Source organism: Jatropha curcas, unplaced genomic scaffold, assembly GCF_041381405.1.
Source record: "Jatropha curcas cultivar XTBG-Jc1 unplaced genomic scaffold, XTBG_Jcur_1.0 HiC_scaffold_137_pilon, whole genome shotgun sequence".
Lineage (NCBI taxonomy): Eukaryota > Viridiplantae > Streptophyta > Magnoliopsida > Malpighiales > Euphorbiaceae > Jatropha > Jatropha curcas.
Window position 1 is genome coordinate 30,408 of NW_028322376.1, and position 23,160 is coordinate 53,567.

General features: G+C 33.8%; 1 protein-coding gene and 3 long non-coding RNA genes across 5 annotated transcripts; 2 read left to right on the top strand and 2 right to left on the bottom strand.

Annotated features, from left to right (window-relative positions):
- The first annotated feature begins 6,482 nt into the window (after positions 1–6,482).
- LOC149492053 (uncharacterized) lies at positions 6,483–6,997 on the top strand. Its single transcript, XR_016319159.1, has 3 exons — positions 6,483–6,647; positions 6,724–6,766; positions 6,877–6,997. It is a non-coding gene; the product is annotated as an uncharacterized LOC149492053 (long non-coding RNA).
- Positions 6,998–9,277: 2,280 nt separating this feature from the next.
- Positions 9,278–9,713, top strand: LOC149492054 (uncharacterized). The gene is made up of 3 exons (XR_016319158.1): positions 9,278–9,358; positions 9,440–9,482; positions 9,593–9,713. It is a non-coding gene; the product is annotated as an uncharacterized LOC149492054 (long non-coding RNA).
- A 2,293-nt stretch (positions 9,714–12,006) lies between these two features.
- Positions 12,007–13,609, bottom strand: LOC149492055 (agmatine coumaroyltransferase-2-like). Its single transcript, XM_089716903.1, has one exon. The coding sequence runs from the start codon at positions 13,572–13,574 to the stop codon at positions 12,258–12,260; it is 1,317 nt and encodes a 438-aa protein (XP_089573029.1). The 5' UTR covers positions 13,575–13,609; the 3' UTR covers positions 12,007–12,257.
- Positions 13,610–15,396: 1,787 nt separating this feature from the next.
- Positions 15,397–17,211, bottom strand: LOC149492056 (uncharacterized). 2 transcript variants are annotated; one of them, XR_016319161.1, is made up of 3 exons: positions 16,966–17,211; positions 16,417–16,499; positions 15,397–15,587 (listed from the first exon to the last, which is right to left on the bottom strand). It is a non-coding gene; the product is annotated as an uncharacterized LOC149492056 (long non-coding RNA). The 2 variants fall into 2 exon arrangements; XR_016319160.1 differs by having other exon boundaries at positions 15,397–15,590.
- Between the last annotated feature and the right edge of the window lie 5,949 nt (positions 17,212–23,160).

A 23,160-nucleotide genomic window follows, 5' to 3' on the forward strand; every position in this document is an offset into this window, starting at 1 on the left:
CGACCGCTTTGCGACCAACTTTGTTTCTGTCGCAAAAATGGGCGCGTCAAAAAAAGGGACACAATCTGAGACCGAAATGAGATAAAATTGCGACCGATTTTTTGCGACCGCATATTTCAGTCGCAGATCGGTCGCAATTTTGGTGCATATTAAAACGACGTCGGACAATTAAAATTTGCGACCGATTTAAATGACATTTGCGACCGATTGTCGGTCGCAAATATTAGGGCTTTAAACGCGCCCTCTTCTTTTCCTTTTTTCTTCTTTCTCTCTTCTCCTTCTCCTCTCCTCTCTTCTCCTCCGTCCGCAGCGCCTCCAGCCCTCCTGAAACGCTCCAGCCACTGTGACGCCGCCACCGACACTCCAGTCACTCCTCTACGGCGTTCGCCACCGTTTGGACAGCATTTGAGGTAAGCCGGTGACCATTTTATTTTTTTCCAATTTTTTTTTTTTTGCGATTTTTGTTTTTTTTCAATTTATTATTATTGTTACTGTTATTACTGTTAATATTATTAATATTGTTAATATTGTTAATGTTGTTACTGTTATTATTTTTTTCGAAATTTTTTTTTTCGATTTTTGTGTTTTTTTTCAATTTATTATTATTGTTACTGTTATTATTGTTAATATTATTAATATTGTTAATATTGTTAATGTTGTTACTGTTATTATTTTTCAATTTATTATTATTGTTAATATTATTATTTCGATTTATTATTATTGTTACTGTGACTGTTTATTATAATTAATAACATTAATCAAATAATGGATTTATAATAATAAGATTAACTAATAAAATAAAATTAATTTCATTTCATTAAGATTAATTGCATTATCATTAAATCTTTATATATGTCCTGTAATTATAAAAAAATTAATAAGGATTTGAATTGAATATATGAGAATTTCAAAATGAAAAAAAAAAATAATTATGTCAGTTGAATTAAAATAATTTAATTACAATAATAAATATTTCAATTTATTTGGCAGAAAAATGATCATATTTAAGTAATGATCATATAATATCATCTTTTGTTATTTAATGAAAACATATAAGTAAATTATTTAAATTAAAAAATACAAATTTAAATCGGCATTCATTTAAATTTATTAAAAATATATATAATTATATCAATAATTATACATGAATAATTTATCTATGAAATTAGAATAAACCATCAATAATAGAGGGATGGAGTTGGTAAAAAATCATACGTACAAAGATTCCAAATAACATTAAAAAAGAATTCTTTAAAATATTTAAATAAAATTAATTAATTATAGAAATATAAAATTATAGTAATAAACAAACAACAAAAGATTCCCAAACGTAATTGGTTACCTGGATGAGGAAAGTATTGATTTTTGGGGGATTCTATTAGCATATTTACATCAATATGATAAATATTTTTTATTATTAATTTTTAATAATTGTTAAATTATGAAATAATGTGGCACCAACTCTTATTTAATAATTATGTCACTTTCAGAAATTATTTCGCAAGTCTAACCATCTTACGTCAAATATAAGATAAAAATACGTTGAACACAACAAATATATATAATTTATTTGTCATTCTCAATAATAAACTTACTTGTCATTGTTGTTACAGTTGCATTGACAAAAGTGGTGTTTTGTTAATTTATTTTTTAATAATTTCCACCGTTTCTAATGGATAACGACAACTTGTTTGAAAATGCTTTCATTATATTTCAATTAAAATATTTTATAAAATAATTTTAACATTATAAGTTAAATAAAAAAAGAAAAAGTTAAACGGCTAGTTAACAAGAAAAGATAGAGGTGGGCTCATTGGGGCCCAATTTAATAAGGCGATGGTTTAAAGGGCCCAAAGAATTATGGGCTTTTATAAATACGCGTTGTTTAGTTATAGTAATTATCAACATGTACTTGCTCCACTACTGCCTAAGTTAAAATTAAAAAGAAACCCTCACTAGAATTGAATTTTGCGTTTTAGGTTAATTGAAATTGAATTTGAATCAGGGTTGTGATAATTGTAATGAGTGCTGTAGTTTTTTATCCTAACGTGCAACTTTGTTGTGATAATTGTTGTTTGAGCAAGTCCTGTTAATGATGAGTTTGGATTGGAGGCCTAGTAGTGGCCATTTTGCCTTTGGAGAATGTTGATATGTTATAGAAGTGTTTATTGAAGTGTCTTTCTATTTGAGATTTGATAGTGTTGTGCCGAAATGCTGCCGAATTTTTTTCAATAAATTCAATATGTAGAATAGTACACTTACCTTTATATATTATATATATATATATATATATAATAACCTTTGTATTGAATAAATGAACTTAGTTATTTTACATTTATCTATAGTTCCCCCTTATTATAGAAATAACCTTAGTTAGTTATAAGTGTAACTTGAACATTACATTAGTGGCATGTTTTAAGGCTAGATAGACTAATGCAATTACATATAATTTACCCTTGATAAACACATTGTTAATTAGGTAACAAAAATGCAAAATAATCGAGATTGGATGTACTGGAGGTTCGAGGTCAATGGGATATTAAGACAAGAGTTCCTGCACGGATTGGAGGCGTTTATACAGTTTGCAGTTGGTAATCCCAGTTTTATGGATGGGAATAAGTTGAGGTGTCCATGTAATCACAAGAAGTGTCGAAATCGAGCCTTCTTAGACATCGATACAGTGAAACTTCATTTGTGCAAAAATGGGTTCGTGGAAAATTATTACGAATGGATACATCATGGTGAAGCTCGAGTTGCCAGTGGGTCAGGCCACTCCATTCCGGTAAGTTTAGAAGTTCAGCCTTATCAATTTCTGTATGGTAATCAATGCAATGATATGGTAATCGATGCGAGTAGAGTACAATTGATTGGGATAATATGGAGGAATCGCCAAATGTAGCAGCACAACAATTGTTTGACATGCTAAGTGCAGCTAACATTGAACTGTGGCCTGGATGCAAGAATCATTCAGTTCTGTCTGTTGTTGCACGATTACTACACATGAAAGCAGAGCACCATTTTTCAGAAAGGTGTTACGATGATTTTGTTCAGTTAGCAAAAGAAATGTTGCCTGAAGGCCATTCAATGGTTGATAATTTTTATCAGACAAAAAAATTAGTTCGGGGATTGGGACTACCGGTAGAAAAGATTGATTGCTGCCGTAATAATTGTATGATATTCTGGGGTGTTGACTCGGAATTCAGAGAATGCAAGTTTTGTAATCTTCCAAGATATCAACGGCGCGGTCAAGGGACTGGTAGAGTACAAAGGGAGAAGGCTTTCAAGAAGATGTATTATTTCCCTCTTGTTCCTCGCCTTCAAAGGTTATATGCATCAAAGGCGACAGCTGAACACATGACATGGCATGCTTTGCATGAATATGAGGATGGTATAATGACTCATCCGTCAGACTCTGAAGCGTGGAAACATTTTGATAACATTCATCCTCTGTTTGCTGCTGAAATAAGAAACGTGAGATTGGGGCTTTGTACTGATGGGTTTCAGCCGTTTGGCCAATCAGGACAACAATATTCATCATGGCCTATCATTGTCACACCATATAATCTACCACCGACAATGTGTATGAAAGATGAATATATGTTTTTGTGTGTTATTGTTCCTGGGCCTACTAATCCAAAACATAAAATTGATGTGTTTCTGCAGCCTTTGATGGCCGAACTTAATTATTTATGGGAATATGGGGTTCAAACATTCGATATTTCGACCAATCAGAATTTCATAATGCGAGCTGCTTTGCTTTGGACCATCAGTGATTTTCCAGCATTTGGAATGTTATCTGGGTGGAGTACGCTGGCAAATTGGCTTGTCCTCATTGCATGGAAAACACTAATGCATTTACACTAAAGAATGGAGGTAAACAATGTTGGTTTGATTGTCATCGCAAATTCTTACCAGAATCTCACCCTTGGAGGAGAAATCGACAATGCTTTAGAAAGAACACGACTATTGTTGAACCCCCTCCACCTGTGAAGTCTGGAGCAGAAATATTACAAGAAATTGAAGATTGGGGCTTATGAAAGTTAGAGTTGGGTGCAGATGAGGTAAATAAATAATTGGCAGGAATAGCGGGTGGAAAAAGCGAAGCATCTTCTGGGATTTGCCATACTGGAGTTCACTTCTTATTCGTCATAACCTTGATGTCATGCACATAGAAAAAAATGTGTTTGAAAATCTGTTCAACACTGTCATGAACATTGAAGGGAAAACCAAGGATAATGCAAAAGCAAGAGCGGACATGAAGGAAATTTGTCGTCGACCAGAACTCGAGCAACTGTACTTACTGGTAAGTTTCCGAAGGCATGTTATTGTTTAGATAAACCCCAAAGGCAATTATTGTGCGAATGGTTACGATCATTAAGGTTTCCAGATGGCTACTGTTCAAATATGGGTAGATGTGTGGACATGAGGAAGTACAGATTGTTTGGCATGAAAAGCCATGACTGCCATGTTTTCATGCAAAGATTGATTCCTGTGGCATTCCGGAATTATTACCAGGAAAAATTTGGGAAGCAATGACATTGAGTCTTTTTCAAGGAATTGACGATGACTGTTATCCGATGCGATGATATGGACCAATTAGCGCGAGAAATCCCAATTGTGATGTGCAAGTTGGAGCGAATTTTTCCACCCGGCTTCTTTGATTCTATGGAACATCTGCCGGTTCATTTGCCCTATGAATGTCGTTTAGCAGGACCGGTACAATATCGATGGATGTATCCATTTGAGAGGTGATTCACTAACATCTCATTCTAATGATTACATCATTTATTTGAACTTATACTTACATATTGGCATTGTACAATCACAGACACCTGCAGAAAATTAAAAAGAATGTGCGCAATAAGGCAAAGGTCGAGGGATCCATTTGCAATGCATATTTGGTTGAAGAAGCTTCCACATTCTGTTCGCACTACTTTGACCAACATGTTTTCACCAAGCATCGGAGAGTGCCACGTAACGATGACGGAGGAGATCGCGTTCAATCTGAGTTTGAAGGAAATCTAAAAATTTTCACCTACCCTGGGCGTACGATTGGTAAATCAAAAAAAGACGATTGACTGATGCAGAGATACAAGCGGCTCAAACCTATATTTTATTGAATTGCGAAGAGATCACACCATATGTACAGTAAGTATAAATAATGTAAACATTCTAACTTGATGTTGGCCGTTGTTAAAGTATACTTATGCTAATATGGTTCGTTCATAAATAGGGAATATATCAATCTTCTGCGGCTTCAAAATCTCAATTTGACTGATACTGCAGTTGATGCAAAGCTGGACACGGAATTTGCAGAATGGTTCAAATATTATGTAAGTTACTTTCAATGTACACAACACGGAATGTACATTTATTAAATTGACTCATGTCATTACTATTTCCCATAGGCTCGAAGCTCGGGAAGCGATATTCGTAACAGATTTATTACGGATCTGGCAAAGGGGCCATTACCGGTTGCTAATGCCTACTCTGGCTACTTTGTAAACGGTTACAAGTTTCACACTGAGGGTTATGGGAGAAGCAGAAAGACAATGAACAGCGGTGTGTGCATAAAGGGATCAAACTACAGTGACGTGTCAAACGATTTTTATGGGAAATTGGTTGAGGTTTTGGAGTTAGAATATCCAGGCCTACCAATGAAGTGCACAATCTTATTCAAATGTGAATGGTTTGATCCTACGCCAAACATTGGCACGAAGGTTCATCCTAAGTATAATCTGGTTGATATTAATCAAAGAAGAAGATATACAAAGTATGAACCGTTTGTTTTGGCAATGCAAGCTGCACAAGTGTACTATGTCCCATATCCATCGTTTAAACGAGATAGATGCGATTGGATGGCAGTGTGTAAAATCAAGGCTAGATCAGTTGTTCATGCACTTGAAACGAAACATCTTCTTCACTCGCAGTATCGGAGGCATTTCAAGAAGTTAGGGTTGAAACGCAACCGATGCAAGTTGTTGAAGATTTAACAGATAGGTTGGATGATGAAAGCCGATCTTATGTTGAAATAGGAGCATCAGATGATGAAGAGGAAGAAGATCAAATCATCATGGGTACCTCAGAAGACGAATATGAAGAAGAGGAAGCTGATGAAGAGGAGGAGGAAGCAGATGATATTGAAGACACTTAAAACTTAGAGCAATTTTACTGTTAGAAATTGATAAATGTATATGCAATTAATATTATTAATGAAGAATTTCAATGGTATTCACTTTGTTTACTCGTATTTACCACATGTTCTACAATTCATATAATTGTATAAATTCATTTTATCTAGGTTCTGATATCTGCAGTACAGATGGCTAGAGGCAGAGCGTTTGATTCTGACGCGTCCGGCAGTGGTTCGCGTGGAGGTCGTGTACCTGGACGCAGTGCCCGTGGACGAGTAGGGTCGATCCCTCGTCCTTCGTCAGGTACGTCTGGGGCTTCGTCATCTGCTCAGCGACCGGTACTGCCGCCATCACATCCTTCTTCAGGTACGTCTGGGGCTTCATCCTCTGCTCAGCGTCCAGTACTGCCGCCATCACAGCCTTCTGCTCCTTCCTCTTCTGCTCCTTCCTCTTCTACCCCCGTTTCTGGACCATTACAGACTCCAGCAGCTGCACAGTCACCCACTGTGCAAGGTAATCATAAATGTCATAACTGTCATTTTAATTATATATTAATTATCTAGAAATATAACATTTGTCATTTTTGCAGCTTCATCAGATCCACGTATCACCCTCAGTTTGGTAGCGGGACAGTAAGTACTTATTCAGATTTTCTGTAGGCATATTTTGTAATTATATTTTGTACTTGTTCATCTGTGATGCTTTCGTGTAATTATATTTCACTTCTGTTTTTTTTTTTCAGCATATATCCATCTTCTCGAGCAGCGAGGCAAATTTTGAAGATAATCAAGCTACAGCTGCATAAAGAAGGATACACATGGGATGCCGTACCACAAGAGGCGAGAGACTTTTATTGGGAGGAGTTCCAGGTACTCTTTGGTTTAAGTTATATCATCATTCAATGTTTACAATTCAAGATAAATCCTTAGTGTTTAAACGCTATATTTCATTTTTTTGCAGAAACATTTCATATGGGACGAGGCCATTACAGCTATGTTGAAAGTAGCCTGGGAGAAGATATGCGCCGATCGATACGCTGACTTCACGTATAGGATGAGAAAAAGCGGTAAGAAGCAGCAGTGCGTGTCTCAGGAGATATGGGAGAGCTGGCAAAAGGCTTGGGAGGATCCTGCATTCAAGAGAAAGCGGGAGATATTTGCACAAAACAGGCGCAGTGAGACTGGCGGTGATGGAGCAGGACCTTCGCGACACACAGGCGGATCTATATCTGCTATAGAGACAGCTCGATTATTAGTAAGTGACCTAGTCCATTTACAATACACTGATGTTTAATGAAAGTACATTATATATATTAATATATCATGAATAAAAATTTATTACAGGCTAAAGAATTAGGTCGTGAGCCCACACCGATGGAGGTGTTTACATACACTCACACGAAGGACCACGATCGTAATACCTTTGTCGACAGACGTGCGCTGAGCGTCAATGTAAGTAACAATGAATAATATTTACATTTACCCTCTAATCATTGCGAAGATGTACAAAGTTCAATATAATAAAGCTTGCAATTGCATTGATTAATTAATTTTTTATTTTCAGGAGAACTATACTACAGCTCGGGAGCGTATTGTTACTTCTCAGACCGATGAATCCGAAGCTGAGTCAAGAATTGACGAGGTAGCGCTTTATCTCGAGGCTGTAGGGGGCGAGAAGAAGAGGAAGGTATACGGCATCGGGTCTCAGGCATCACAGTTTTACACTGGCTCAGCAGCTCACGCTTCTACAGCCAGCGCAGCACCGCAGCCGGAGCACACTGGCTCACACTATGATGATGATATACGGGCTCAGCTTGCTGATCAGCAGAGACAGATTGCAGAGCTTAGAGCGCATGCTGCGGCTGTCCGGGAGGACCGTGCTGGTACTTCTTCCTCTGATCCTGCGCCTGCTACAGACCGACATGTTTCGACGTCTCAGCAGCACCACTATCGGCTCCTGATCCCGATGCTGCAGGCGATACCTTGCTCACCCCTCCTGGCGCTACATCACATCCAGCAGGTACTCCTCCCGGCGGTCCGACATCGGATCCTGCAGATGAGCAGCAGCATATATAGATTTGATTTCCGACCTTTTTTTTTTCATTTGTATTTTCATTTTTAATTTGTTCAGAACAATAAAAATTACATTTTTATACTATTCTTGAATTGCGTGTGTATATATGCATTTATGTCAACTTTCACAGGTGTAGAAAAATTTTGGTTTCAAATAATATTTAATTTTTTTATTCCCTTTTTCATTTTTGCGACCGATTTGCGACCGATTTGATACCAAAAAAAAATTTTTTGAATTTATAATTGCGACCGATATTCTGCGACCAAAGTTGCGACTGAATTTCCAATTAAACCACGACCAAAATTTGCGACCGCTTTTTCAATTTTGCGACCGACTTATCGGTCTCTAATTTGCGACCGATTTTCTCATCGGTCGCAATTAACATTTGCGACCAGTGATTTTGCGACCGACGTTTGTCGGTCGCAAATCGGTCGCAAAGTATAAATAGCGACCGATTTTTGCCATTTTGCGACCGATTTGTCGGTCGCAAAATGGCGTTTTTTTTGTAGTGAGATAGATTGGATGATGAAAGCTGATCTTATGTTGAAATAGAACCATCAGATGATGAAGAGGAAGAAGATCAAATCATCATGGGTTCCTCAGAAGACGAATATGAAGAAGAGGAAGCTGATGAAGAGGAGGAGGAAGCAGATGATATTCAAGACACTTAAAACTTAGAGTAATTTTACTGTTACAAATTGATAAATGTATATGTAATTAATATTATTAATGAAGAATTTCAATGGTATTAACTTTCTTTACTCATATTTACCACATGTTCTACAATTCATATAATTGTATAATTCATTTTATCTAGGTTCTGATATCTGCAGTACAGATGGCTAGAGGCAGACCATTTGATTCTGACGCGTCCGGCAGTGGTTCGCGTGGAGGTCATGGCCCTGGACGCAATGCCCATGGACGAGGAGGGTCGATCCCTCGTCCTTCGTCAGGTACGTCTAGGGCTTCGTCATCTGCTCAGCGACCAGTACTGCCGCCATCACATCCTTCTTCAGGTACGTCTGGGGCTTCATCCTCTGCTCAGCGTCCAGTACTGCCACCATCACAGCCTTTTGCTCCTTCCTCTTCTGCTCCTTCCTCTTCTGGACCAGTACAGACTCCACCAGCTGCACAGTCACCTACTGTGCAAGGTAATCATAAATGTCATAACTGTCATTTTAATTATATATTAATTATCTAAAAATTTATAACATTTGTCATTTCTTTTGAAGCTTCATCAGATCCACGTATCACCCTCAGTTTGGTAGCGGGACAGTAAGTACTTATTCAAATTTTCTGCAGGCATATTTTGTAATTATATTTTGTACTTATTCATAACTGTGATGCTTTCGTGTAATTATATTTCACTTCTGTTTTTTTTTCAGCATATATCCATCTTCTCGAGCAGCGAGGCAAATTTTGAAGATAATCAAGCTACAGCTGCATAAAGAAGGATACACATGGGATGCCGTACCACAAGAGGCGAGAGACTTTTATTGGGAGGAGTTCCAGGTACTCTTTGGTTTAAGTTATATCATCATTCAATGTTTACAATTCAAGATATATCCTTAGTGTTTAAACGCTATAAGTGATCTAATTTTTTGCAGAAACATTTCATATGGGACGAGGCCATTACAGCTATGCTGAAAGTAGCCTGGGAGAAGATATGCGCCGATCGATACGCTGACTTCACCTATAGGATGAGAAGAAGCGGTAAGAAGCAGCAGTGCGTGTCTCAGGAGATATGGGAGAGCTGGCAAAAGGTTTGGGAGGATCCTGCATTCAAGAGAAAGTGGGAGATATTTGCACAAAACAGGCGCAGTGAGACTGGGGTGATGGAGCAGGACCTTCGCGACACACAGGCGAATCTATATCTGCTATAGAGACAGCTCGATTATTAGTAAGTGAACTAGTCCCTTTACAAGAAACTGATGTTTAATGAAAGGACACTAATATATTAATATATCATGCATAAAAATTCATTACTGGCTAAAGAATTAGGTCGTGAGCCCACACCGATGGAGGTGTTTACATACACTCACACGAAGGACCACGATCGTAATACCTTTGTCGACAGACGTGCGCTGAGCGTCAATGTAAGTAACAATGAATAATATTTACATTTACCCTCTAATCATTGCGAAGATGTATAAAGTTGAATATAGTAAAGCTTGCAATTGCATTGATTAATTAATTTTTTGTTTTCAGGAGAACTATACTACAGCTCGGGAGCATATTGTTACTTCTCAGATCGATGAATCCGAAGCTGAGTCAAGAATTGACGAGGTAGCGTTTTATCTCGAGGCTGTAGGGGGCGAGAAGAAGAGGAAGGTATACGGCATCGGGTCTCAGGCATCACAGTTTTACACTGGCTCAGCAGCTCATGCTTCTACAGCCAGCGCAGCACGACAGCCGGAGCACAGTGACTCGCACTGTGATGATGATATACGGGCTCAGCTTGCTGATCAACAGAGACAGATTGCAGAGCTTAGAGCGCATGTGATGCGGCTGTCCGGTGAGCACCGTGCTGGTACTTCTCCCTCTGATCTTGCGCCTGCTACAGACCGACATGTTTCGACGTCTCAGCAGCAGCCACTATCGGCTCCTGATCCCGATGCTGCAAATGATACCTTGGTCACACCTCCTGGCGCTACATCACATCCAGCAGGTACTCCTCCCGGCGATCCGACATCGGGAGATCTGACATCGGATCCTGCAGATGAGCAGCAGCATATATAGATTTGATTTTGGACATTTTTATTTTTTCATTTGTATTTTCATATTTTAATTTGTTCAGAACAATAAAAGTTACATTTTTATACTGTTCTTGAATAGGTTGTGTGATATATATGCATTTATGTCAACTTTCACAGGTGCAGAAAAATTTTGGTTTCAAAATAATATTTTATTTTTTAAATTTTTTTTTCCATTTTTGCGACCGATTTGCGATCGATTTGATACCAAAGTAAAAATTATGAATTTATAATTTGCGACCGATTTGCGACCGATTGAAAAAAATTGCGACCGATATTCTGCGACCAAATTTGCGACTGAATTTCCAATTAAACCACGACCAAAAATTGCGACCGATTATTCAATTTTGCGACCGATTTTATCGGTATCTAATTTGCGACCGATTGTCTCATCGGTCGCAAAATTATTTTGCGACCAGTATTTTTGCGATCGACGATCGTCGGTCGCAAATCGGTCGCTAAATCAAATTAGCGACCGATATTTGCCATTTTGCGATCGATTGGTCGGTCGCAAAATGGCGTTTTTTTTGTAGTGATATTTTCAAGACCACACCATTTAGGTAACTTTTTTTCACACATTTTGTAAATTGCTCTCTCTTTTCTGTATATCTTAATTTTCATTGTAAACTAATAGAAAGAATTATTAAAATTAGAGTAATCTGATAATATAAAACTAATTTGATTAAATTTTTTTATGATTTAAATGGTTTAGTTATTTCTTTAATTATTATGCAAAAATCTTAAACAACATGTGAAGACACATAAAGGAAGAGCATCTCCTATGCTAACGTGAATTACTCTTATTAATTGCCACATTAGAAAAATGAAAAGATTTTTAAAAAAATGGAAAGATTTTTTAAAAAATACTTTTCAACGTTAATGTCTATTTAATATGGCAAACTGAGTATCAAAAAATAAAAAAATATTGTCTACCATACCTTCTATATTTTTAGAGAGTCTCTAGGCAATGTGAAAATTTGTGGGCTTGGAAAAGAACAGTAAAAAGAAGATGGAAGAGAATTCAAAACTAATACATTAGAGAGAGATTTTAAAAATTCAATTTCTATAATAAACATTCAAATACATCACCATTCACACCTTCTATTTTATTTGACAAATCACTCACAATTCACATTAGCATTGGAGATGCTCTAAGTAATAAGTAGGATACATATACCATTTTTGCTTTAAACTTCAATTTGTGATTTGTAGATTTTGAGAATTACAATCCCTTCAAAGAAAAAAGTCCACTAAAAACTTCCACAAAACCTTTTGTAGCATACACAACCTTAATTAACTAGTCAATGGAATAGACAATTTTTTTGAAGGTTTCCAAGTTGTCCCGGAAAAGAGGTACAAATGTATCTATGCTTCCACCACCAATGAAGGAAGGTTGAAGAAAAAACATTCCCTCAAGTGGATAATAAGAAGGCATAAATAGATAAGGGCTTCCTCCTCCAAAATCAAGCTCATAAAATGGGAACCTCACCCAACTATCAACTTCCAAATCAGGGTATAAAGTAGATTTATCTATATCCGCAGTTGAAACTAGCTCTTCCTCTTTGATCATCTCCTTGCAGCTAGCGAAGTCTATGAATGACTTAAAATAGTTATCGTTTATATTTGCAATGGCGTCATGAATGAGCTTGGCTGCATAAGCTAATGGCTCATCTAGTAGGTCTTTAACCCTAGAACTTGGAAATGCCCATAGCACCAGATTGCCATAGTACTCATCAGGCACTCTTGGATTCATTCGTCTGCGACCATTGATTGAAATTTTCACACGGGTTGTTTTAAACCCATTGACTCCTCGAGACTTTGTTATCACTCTCCATAGATGAGCAACCAAGCTCTCAAAAGTAGTATAGGGCTTGAGATTATTATTGTTTTCTGAAACTTTGGCTTTGAGCTTGGAAAGAAAATCCATTGTGAAATGAACTTTATGGATAACAATGTCATCTACAAGGTCATTATTATCGTTGTGAAAAGCCTTAACCAGCTTCTTACTTTCAAATTCAAATCCTCTGTGTTCGAACTCGATAATCGGAGGATTTCTAGGAACGAAAAAGGTTCCATCAAGAATAGGAAGAGGATCTATATCAAGTCCTCTAGTAGCCTTTCCCCAGGCAAAAAAATTGCAACCAGATTGTGCATCAGTTATCTTGTGATGGGATGTGTAGCCAATAATTAATGAACCACAATTGAACCTTGTGAGTTGAATTTGCAATAGCTCCTCTACACCTTTCGTGGTAGGGTGAAGACCAAGTAATTCTGGAGATGAATGTAATGGCATGAACTGATCGAGATTGCCATCGACAGATGCCTCAACTAGCTTCACTCCTTTGTCATTAAGAAAAATAACAGGGTCACCATTTTCGTCTTCTCCAAATCTTCCTGCCAACACTCTATATTTTGATAAAACGATTTGGAGGCCATGCTCAAAGGTTGCATTTGATGGTGTAGGTGGACGATAAGCAAAAATGACAGCCATGTGGGTGTTGTATGTGAATTTATCAAACACACTCAGAGGAATGTACTGTGAGGTTGAAGGAGGGATATCATTGCCTTCAAAAATTGGCTTAACAGGTTTTGTACTCATTATTTTCACATCCATGGTGATTAATGCTTAGTTAAGCTAGCTGTATGTAAGAGAGAAGAAGATTTGTTTGGAGAAGGATTAGGCGAGGCCCTATATATAGGAAATGAAACTGAAGGCATTCCCCATATTGCCCATTACCTATATACTTGTTATTTTTAGGTCATGGGTCAAAAAAATAATAATAAAAGCTAAATGCTAAACATTGTGGTGTTTAAAAAATTATAAAGCTATGTTACCGATATGCTTAAAACCGAGATTTTTTTTTTTAAAGGGTAAAACCTAGATTCTTATAGCAAAAGAAGGTTTCTTTTTTAGATAAAAATTATTTGAACTCATTAATTTGGATATTTGGGTTATATAATGCAAGATTAAGCAATGTCAATTTTGTCATTTGCAATCCAATTTGAGTCAATCCAAAGTAGGTGGTTTTATACAACGAATGAATTTAAAACGTACATGCCATATATGGCAATAGTAATCATAAAAAAAAAAAACTATATCTTGACATACCATATTTAAATTTTTTTCTTTTTTGAAAGATATCTTGACATACTTATTGGTTCATTACGTTGTAACTATAAACTTCCATTTGTGGTTTGGTGAAGAGATAAGAATTTTCCTTTTAATATGTAAAACTAGATTTCTTAATAAATGGTATATATCTAAGGGAAACCCAATATATATGCATTTAGTTAACGAACTTGCTTTGCACTTGTAGTTCATATACATGATTTCTATTTGAATTCAAATATTAATCCTTAGTAACGTTCCTCTTTTTTTATTAAATTTTGATATTTGCAATATATTTTTCATTTTTAATATTAGATACAAATATTAGTCATGATCAAAAATTGGCTCAAAATTTTTGTATGTAACTTTATCGAACATAGATAGAAGAATGTAGCGTGAGGTTGGAGGAGGGATATCATTGCCTTCAAAAATTGGTTTATGGTGTTTGTACTCAGTATTTTCACATCCATCGTTTGTTGTATTTGGTTATTCTTATGTTTAGTTAAGCTAGCTATATCTATAATCGATAACATATATAAATACGGGAATATGGAATAATGAAATTTTTTTAATATTTTTAGTAAAATTTTATATATTCTATAATATTCTTAGTCATCGCCAATTAAAATATTTTAATTTAAATATATAATATTTGAAATTTGATTTATCTAAAAAAATTAAATTAAAATGATTAGATATTTTAATTAATTAATATGGATTATCTAAAAATTTTTAATTAATATGATTATTCATTTCAATTAATTAATTTAATCAACATGATTTATCTAAAATAATCAAAATAATATAATTATCCACTTTAATTAATTGATTTAATTAATATGATATATTAAAAAATTAATAACTTTGACTAATAAAATAATAAATATCTTAGAAATTTCTAAAATTTAATTAATTAATATTAATTAATATTTATGAATAAATCTAATCAATATACACATGATTTTATATATATATATATATAATATATATATATAATATATATATATATTATATATATATATCAAAATATTAGATATATTTAAATCTATATTAGATTTAAATATATTAGTTGAAAAGATATATTAGATATATTACATTTAAATTTAGATATATTAGATTTAAATCAAAATAATTTTGAGATATTAGATATATCTAATATATATATATATATACATATATTTTGTCACGACCATTTCCATAGACCGGACCGGCACTAGGACCTGGGTGGGTTTAAAGCCCCCGAAACCCGTAGTAAGCCTGTATTATCTAAAAACTCGCATTCTATTCACAATTGTGGATTCAGGCCCAATAATTTATTTCACAAATATATCCAAAGTACAATTCATATAATAAATGTCTATACTCAATTTATTCATTTACAACCAAGTTAGAATACAATTGCGAAACTCTACTCCATAATTCACTAACCTTTGCATTTACGTATTCAATACAATGATTATTACTCCTATCGACCCGTATCTCGTTCGTTCGATTGGACTCCAGGATTCTTCTTTCCATCTACTACCAGGGGAGATTGGAGGGGGGGTGAGTACTAAACTCAGTGAGTAGGATTAGATAACCCTCTCACCCCACACAATCACACAAATGCTAACATATATATATATTGTTTCTATGTGTTCACCCGTTTAGTTATTTGATCATGCAGTTTCACACAAATGGCAATACAACAGCAATCACAATTATTATCACCTTCATATAATCATATCACGTGGAAATTAGTCAATGGAGTCACCTAAACCCGATGAGCCGTCCTCACACATGGCCCATCACTCACATGTGCACCAGGGAGCCAATCTCCCATTCTGGCTGGCCGGTATAATCCTCACACGACAGGTCCTCTCATTATTTTGCCAATCTCTCTCTTTTCTTTTTCTCTTTATATATATATATATATATATATATATATATACCAACAGGAGGCAACTTGGTCGTCTCCATCAAATAGAGATCCTCAGGCACTCAAAACAGGAGGCCACCCTGCGAGCTGCGATCAGATCTAAATTATCAGGTGCGCCTAAATAAAGAAGCCAACCTGGTAATGGTAACGGTAACGGTAACGGTAGGTGCACATGGGGGCGCCGATCTCCCATTTACCCGGCTAATCATAATTAGGATCCATATAACGGTAACGGTCTCACAAACCCATGGTGACCCACTTCATCCCAATTCCACACAAACAAGGCGCAACAATATCACATTCACAGATAATCAAGCAATATTTAATATCAACAAATAGTGCATCACAATATGGCAATAATGCATGATAACATTTAGCCGTGAATGCATGAATGCAGTCGGATGAGGCGAATTATCTAACACTACTCACAGTTCTTGTTGTCCTTAAAAGGACTGCCTTTCTTATTGTGCGCTTCCAGTCTTTGTCTTCCCATTCCGACACTTTATAAGTATCTATATAATAAGAAAATTCTAAATAAGAATTCTAATTTGGGAAGCAGTTTACATTCATTATTTGTTTTCGTTACCCGTCGGTTCATTAACTTATCAAACTAAAATGTATATCTATAGTGTTTCTTTATTTGATTTATTATTATTATTAATGATAAATATTGATCATATTATTCATAACTAAAATATATAATTTATTAAACTATATATAAATTCACTATTCTTGTTTATTTATTTATTTGTTTATATCAAAATTAATGTAATTAATCATACTTAACGATATTACGAAAATCTTTGTTATCCATTAACTACCTTGAAGTCCGATTCTATAATCGATGTTCATATACTTCACTTATCTATATCTAAATTCATAATCTCCAATTTTTACTAATTCAATTAACCTTATATTCAATTAATTAATTAATTCAAGTTTTGAAATTTATACCAAAAATAAGCAACTAGGCCTTACAATGTACCGATCAAAAATCGGATTTGATTTTCGTGATCCGCCCGAAAAGGAGATCATTCTGCCTCTCGGAGTCCTCGCCGGACCGCCACCGTTGATGCCGTGCAAGGTGGCCGGAAACATCAAACCGCCCAGAAATTCACAACAATCACACCACTCGACTCAAAATTCACCAAGGATTCCATTTCTAGTGTTAATTTAGTGAGATCGGTCCTCTAATAGGCTGGATCGGGCCCGACAGTTGCTTGGTGTCGGGCGTTAATGGTGGTTTTGCCACTCAAGCTTTGTAGTCAGAATTAGCGGAGGAAAAACACTCACAAGGTGAAGGTGACTCGATCGACGCCTATCCCTTGCACTGACGTCGCCGAAATTGCCCGATCTCGCCCGAGGAGCTGCTGCGTCGCTAAGAAGGAGAGGAGACCATGTTCACGCTATTGGAGGTCCGATCGAAGTGAGAGAAGGCTGGAAAATGGGTCAGCGACTCCAGGGAAGTCGATCGCCCCTCCTGCTCGCTGAATGGTGGCCGGAAACGAGAAGGAGACGGATGAGGGAGGGGGTGCACGACTGGAGAAGAAGAAGGAGAGAAGAAAAGAAAAGAAAGAAAGTATGTCGGTTTCTAGATCATTCCGGTTCAATTTGAACCGGTTTGGTCTGATTCAATGATTTGGCTCGATTCTTGCTCGGTTTGTAGGTTTTTCACTTGGTTTTCGGGTTATTCTTGTGATTTTCAAAAATCAATTTAATTCCCCGGTCCAGATTGATTTATTTTGATTGTTTTAGTAATGATATTTGATCTTAAGATAATTAATAAATTAATCACTGGTGTTTCATATTATTTCTTGAAAATTTTAATTGTTCTCAAATCGAAAATTTCCAAATAATCTATTTTGGGCTTGGGCTCAATTCGATAATTTGGGCTCGAATTGAGACCATATTACATTTGCAGCCCACGCAGCCAAAATTTACGATTTTTAATTTAATAAAAATTCAAAAGTTTTAAAAATAAAAATTCGGGGTATAATATATATATATATATATATATATATATATATATATATATATAATATATATATATATATAGATATATATATCTTTATATATATATTAGATATAGATATCAGATATCTAATATATCTAATATAGATATCCATATTATATATATATATCTTATTAGATAGCAGAGGTACCTAAGGATCCAAACACACAACTCATTCTCTATCTCAGATTCATACATGGTGTCAAGGACAGACCACAGGCTCATTCATAGACAAAGCTATATGGAGTTTCAAACAAGTTCCAAAAATTAAGGTTTTCTTATGGAAACTTTTCCACAGAAGTCTAGTTGTGCCTGACAATTTACGGAAGATAGGGTTCCACCTACCCACCCAATGCCCTTTTTGCAAGAAAGACGAAGCTACCAATAACCATATGTTTTATCATGTACAAAAGTTATAGCAATATGGTTCTTCTTTGCTGATATTTTGGACTTGCAGATAATACCAGCTAATAACTATCACCAGCTATGCATGCTATGGTGGCTACAAGCAGGGGAGAAAGACATTGTCAAAATCATAAGGGGTGTGCTACCAGGAATTATTACTTGGCTCATATGGAAAACATATAACAACATCACTCATGGTGAGGAACAATTCAATCAGAACAGGCTGATACAGGAAATTACATGGATGACTTACCATTGGGCAATGACTCTTGAGCATTCCCGACTAGCCCAAAATCACGACAGACTAATTCTTGCAAAGCTTACTCCCCAATATCACCTACACATTTCGGATAGAATTATTAGAGTCAGTTGGGTACCACCAGACAAAAATAAACTTAAAATCAATACAGATGGAGTGATGGGAAGAAATGGAGGGGTTGGCGCTGCGATCGTTAGGGATTACCAAGGAAGATTCATAGCTGGTCTATCTTTCAAAATTGACGCTTCACACTCGCTAGATTTGGAGACGGAAGCTACATTCAAGGAGCTCTCTGGGCAATTAACCTAGGTGAAAATCAATGCTTGGAGACTGACTCTATGGATTTGAAGAAACGGACTGAAATGGCGAATGATAACTGGGTCTTCAAAAAATTGCTGGTGGAGCATCACATTCACATTCAACATATTTTTAGAGAAGGGAACCAAGCTGCACACCATTTAGCTTCATTGTCTCTTAAACATAATTTGTACACAATTTTTATTACATTCTCAAGTTTGCCCAAACTAGTTAGGGGCTATTCTTACCGATGTATCTTCTCCTATTTTTCGATATCAATAAAATATATATTTCATATATATATATATATATCTATATATTATATATATATAATATATATATAATATATATATATATATATTATAATATATATTAGATCTATTATATTTAAATATATTAGATTTAAATCAAAATATTAGTTGAAAAATATTAGATTTCTATATATATAAATCTAATCATATATATATATATATATATATATATATATATATATATCTATAATCTAATATATTTAAATCTAATAGATCTAATATATATTAGATATATATCTAATAAAGATATATATATATATATATATATATAGATCGGAAAAAAATATCATTAAGGATTCCAATTTGATTAGTTGAAAATTATAAAGTAATTTAATTTTAATTAGTCGTACTAATTTTCTATTTACGTCAAATATATCGAATGAAATAAGAAATTATACTATATACTATATAAGGTATACATTAAGTATGCTTAGAATATAATATTTTGAAAAAAAAAATTAATTTTATTAGTTGAAAAAATAAAGATAATTTAATTTTGATTGGTAAATTGATTTCTATTTTAAATCTAAATTTATTGGATAAACTAAAAATTGTATTATATACTAAATAAGGTATATTAAATATGGTAAGATATAATATCTTTTATGATTTTAATTTTATTTTTTAAAAAATAAAGATAATTTAATTTTGTTTGGTTATATTATATTATAAGATATGTATTAAACATAAGATTCAAATATGTTTACTAATTGATAGAATAAATAATAAATCAGGGTAATGTGTAAATCTATTAAATGTATTTAATATAGACAACTATACTTAACATCACAAAATCAACGAAGAATTTGTAACGTTCGGTCAAAGGATGCATTGCAAAGGTCAAAGGAAGCATTTAAGATACCTAGAGAGTACTTGATAGCTTTTTCTCCGAGGACAATGGCTACTTTATCTGCTTTTATACTATAAAGAGAGAAAAAAAAAAAAATTATCAATACATTCTACTTCTAATCCATGGTCTAATTTATTTTCTCATTTATTTTTACTTCTATCAATTATTATTTTTAATGAATCTTGATCGATCATAATTACTTTATATAAGTAACTTATTTCTATAAAGAATAAATATAATTTGTTATTATATATTGAGGAATATGTTATAAGATTTATTGTTTGATATAAAATAAAAATAAATAATTATATTATATATAATATAAATTATAGTATACACATTAAAAGAATTTTTTCTAAAAAAAAAGCAACCGTAAAGCTAATTATATCCTCATATACATTATAAAAAAAGTAAAAAAAAAAATACAAAATTATAAACGATGCTCTATGAATTATTTTAATAGCTAATATTAATTTCTCATATTTTAGTGGTATAAATAGTTTATGGTATTATATTATATACGAAAAAATTAAGTTAATTACATTAAATTGATTGACAAAATAAGTTTATTTTCATGAAAATTTTTAGTTGTTAATTATGATAATGCTTTATTATAATATGTTCTTTCCTTTACAAAATATTAATTATTGAATTTTTTATTTTATTGTTTTATAAAATTTTCTTTTTCTATTTTGAAAATACTCTTAGTATATGTGAGACAGTAGAAGAATTTTTTTGTGTATATAGGAAATGAAAGGCATTCCCTTTATTGTCCATTGCCCAAACATTGCTATTTTTAGGCTACAACTAAAGGCACATCTAAAGCCTACGTTCTTAATCAAAAAAAGCAAAAGACGGTTTCTTTTTTAGATACAATATTTAAACCCATAATTTGGATATTTGGGTTATATAATGCAAGAAAACGATCTCAATTTTGTCATTTGCAATGCGATTTGAGGCAATCCAAACTATGAGGTTTTATATAAAGAATGAAAGCCGAATGCATAAATTTCGCTCTAAAATTTACGCGAGTCTCATCGTGGCACCCTCAAATTTGCAGGGGATTTTTATAATCTTATATTTCTATATTTCAATAATAATTATGGTCATGCCTAAAATGAAATAACTTTGCAAAAATTTAATCATAACTCTAAAATTTTACATTTTATTTTGGCTTGAGGATGCCACAAGACAAATCACGTAAACTTCAAAAGTAAATTACGTAAACGTCAATAGCAAATCTATACATTTGGGTAAACACATCCATGCCTAATATGTGAATAGTAATCCTACAACAAAAACTATATCTTTTATCCTTTTTTAAAGACAACAAAACTATATCTGGATATACCATATTTCGTTCTTTTGAAAGATCTTCACATACTCATTCGTTCAATATGTGGTAACTATAAACTTCCATTTGTTGTTTGGTGAAGAGATAAAAATTTTCCTTTTTAAAATCTAAAGCTAGATTTCTTAATAAATGATCTATTCCAGGTGAAATCTAATAAATACGCATTAGTTTTAAGAACCTGCTTGACTTATTATTCATACTCATAATTTAATATTTCTTAATAATAATTTAAATTTACATATGAGGATTTCTAATTGAATTCAAATATTAATCTTTAGTATTTTTTTATTAAAGTTTGATATTTCAATGTATTTTTTTATTTTTAATATTAAAATAAATATTAGTCGTTGTCATAATTGAGCTCAATATTAATTATTTAGTGTTATAATTTAATTGTAATATTAGAATTAATTAAGTTCAAAATATTATTTTTTTAATGTCAATTATAAAGTATTAATCATTAAGATTTCAATTGAGTTGCTACCTTCAAATATTAGTTCTTTAATACCGTCATTTATTAATGAAATAATTCTTTCTTAACTCAAAAAATCTTTGAATGGAAAAAAGTGGTTCCAAATCTTTTGTTCAAACTATATATGCACGCACTCAAATACAAAGATTAAATTAATAATATATGATCATTGAATTTCATAAAATCTAGCGTTTAGATATTATGTCCAATTTTACTACTAAAAATAAGATTTTTCATGTCTAAATGATTAATGACACTATTTCGTTTTTTTTTTTTTTTTGTACGCAATTGTGATTATAATATAACCTAACGAATATGTCTAACTGGCAAGGCAAAAATCTTTTATGTCAATGTCCATCATCATTTTCATGACATGTCATTTTCATGTATTTCAGCATATTTAGAGTCCAATTATACATTAGTATAATTTAATATGCATTTTGAATGATTTACGACCATTTAGGGGAATTATGGTGTCTTAGGGACATTTTGATAATTTACCATTTCATTAGCTATGTTTGGTAACGCAATGTATTTAATGCTAAATAGTTATATATTACGTCATGCATATGTAGTATCAAATTATAGCTTTTAGATTTGAAGAAGAAAAAAATCAAACCCATTCTATAATAAGAACAAAATAAGCTGAAAGACAAACAAAGTCATATGTCACTATAAGATAAAACTGCAGTCTCACATTATCCTTTTGTAATCTCATAATACTAAAAATGTATCACCCTTTAAATCTTACCTTATCCTATGTACAAATATCTAAAGCAAATGTTGCAATCCATTAGTTTATGAAACGCACCGTTTAACTGACCCATCCATTAGAATCTCTCTCAAATCAAATCTCATTTTCCCTCTCTTCTATGCCTCTCCATCTCTATTATTGAAATCCAAAAAACAATAACTGTTAAATTCAAGCTCCCTCTCTCCTTTTGATCTTTGAAATTGTTCTTCATAACTAACCTTTTCAAGAAATCCCAAACATAAACTCAATAACCAACCGCCACCACGACTATCACCGAATCACAGCTCAACTCAATCATCCTAGAAAATCGACCACCTTACTTTCCATAGATCGTCATATCAAAGTCAATAGCTGACAGGCGAGTCCGAATGCCCGCTCTTTGTGTTTCCCGGATCTTCCAGCTGACCCGAGAACTTGGCCACCGTTCTGACGCTGAAACATACAGTGACTTCTTCAACAA

Coding starts and splice junctions, on each gene's coding strand:
- LOC149492055 (XM_089716903.1), bottom strand. CDS start 13,574: ATGGATGTGAAAATAATGAGTACAAAACCTGTTAAGCCAATTTTTGAA.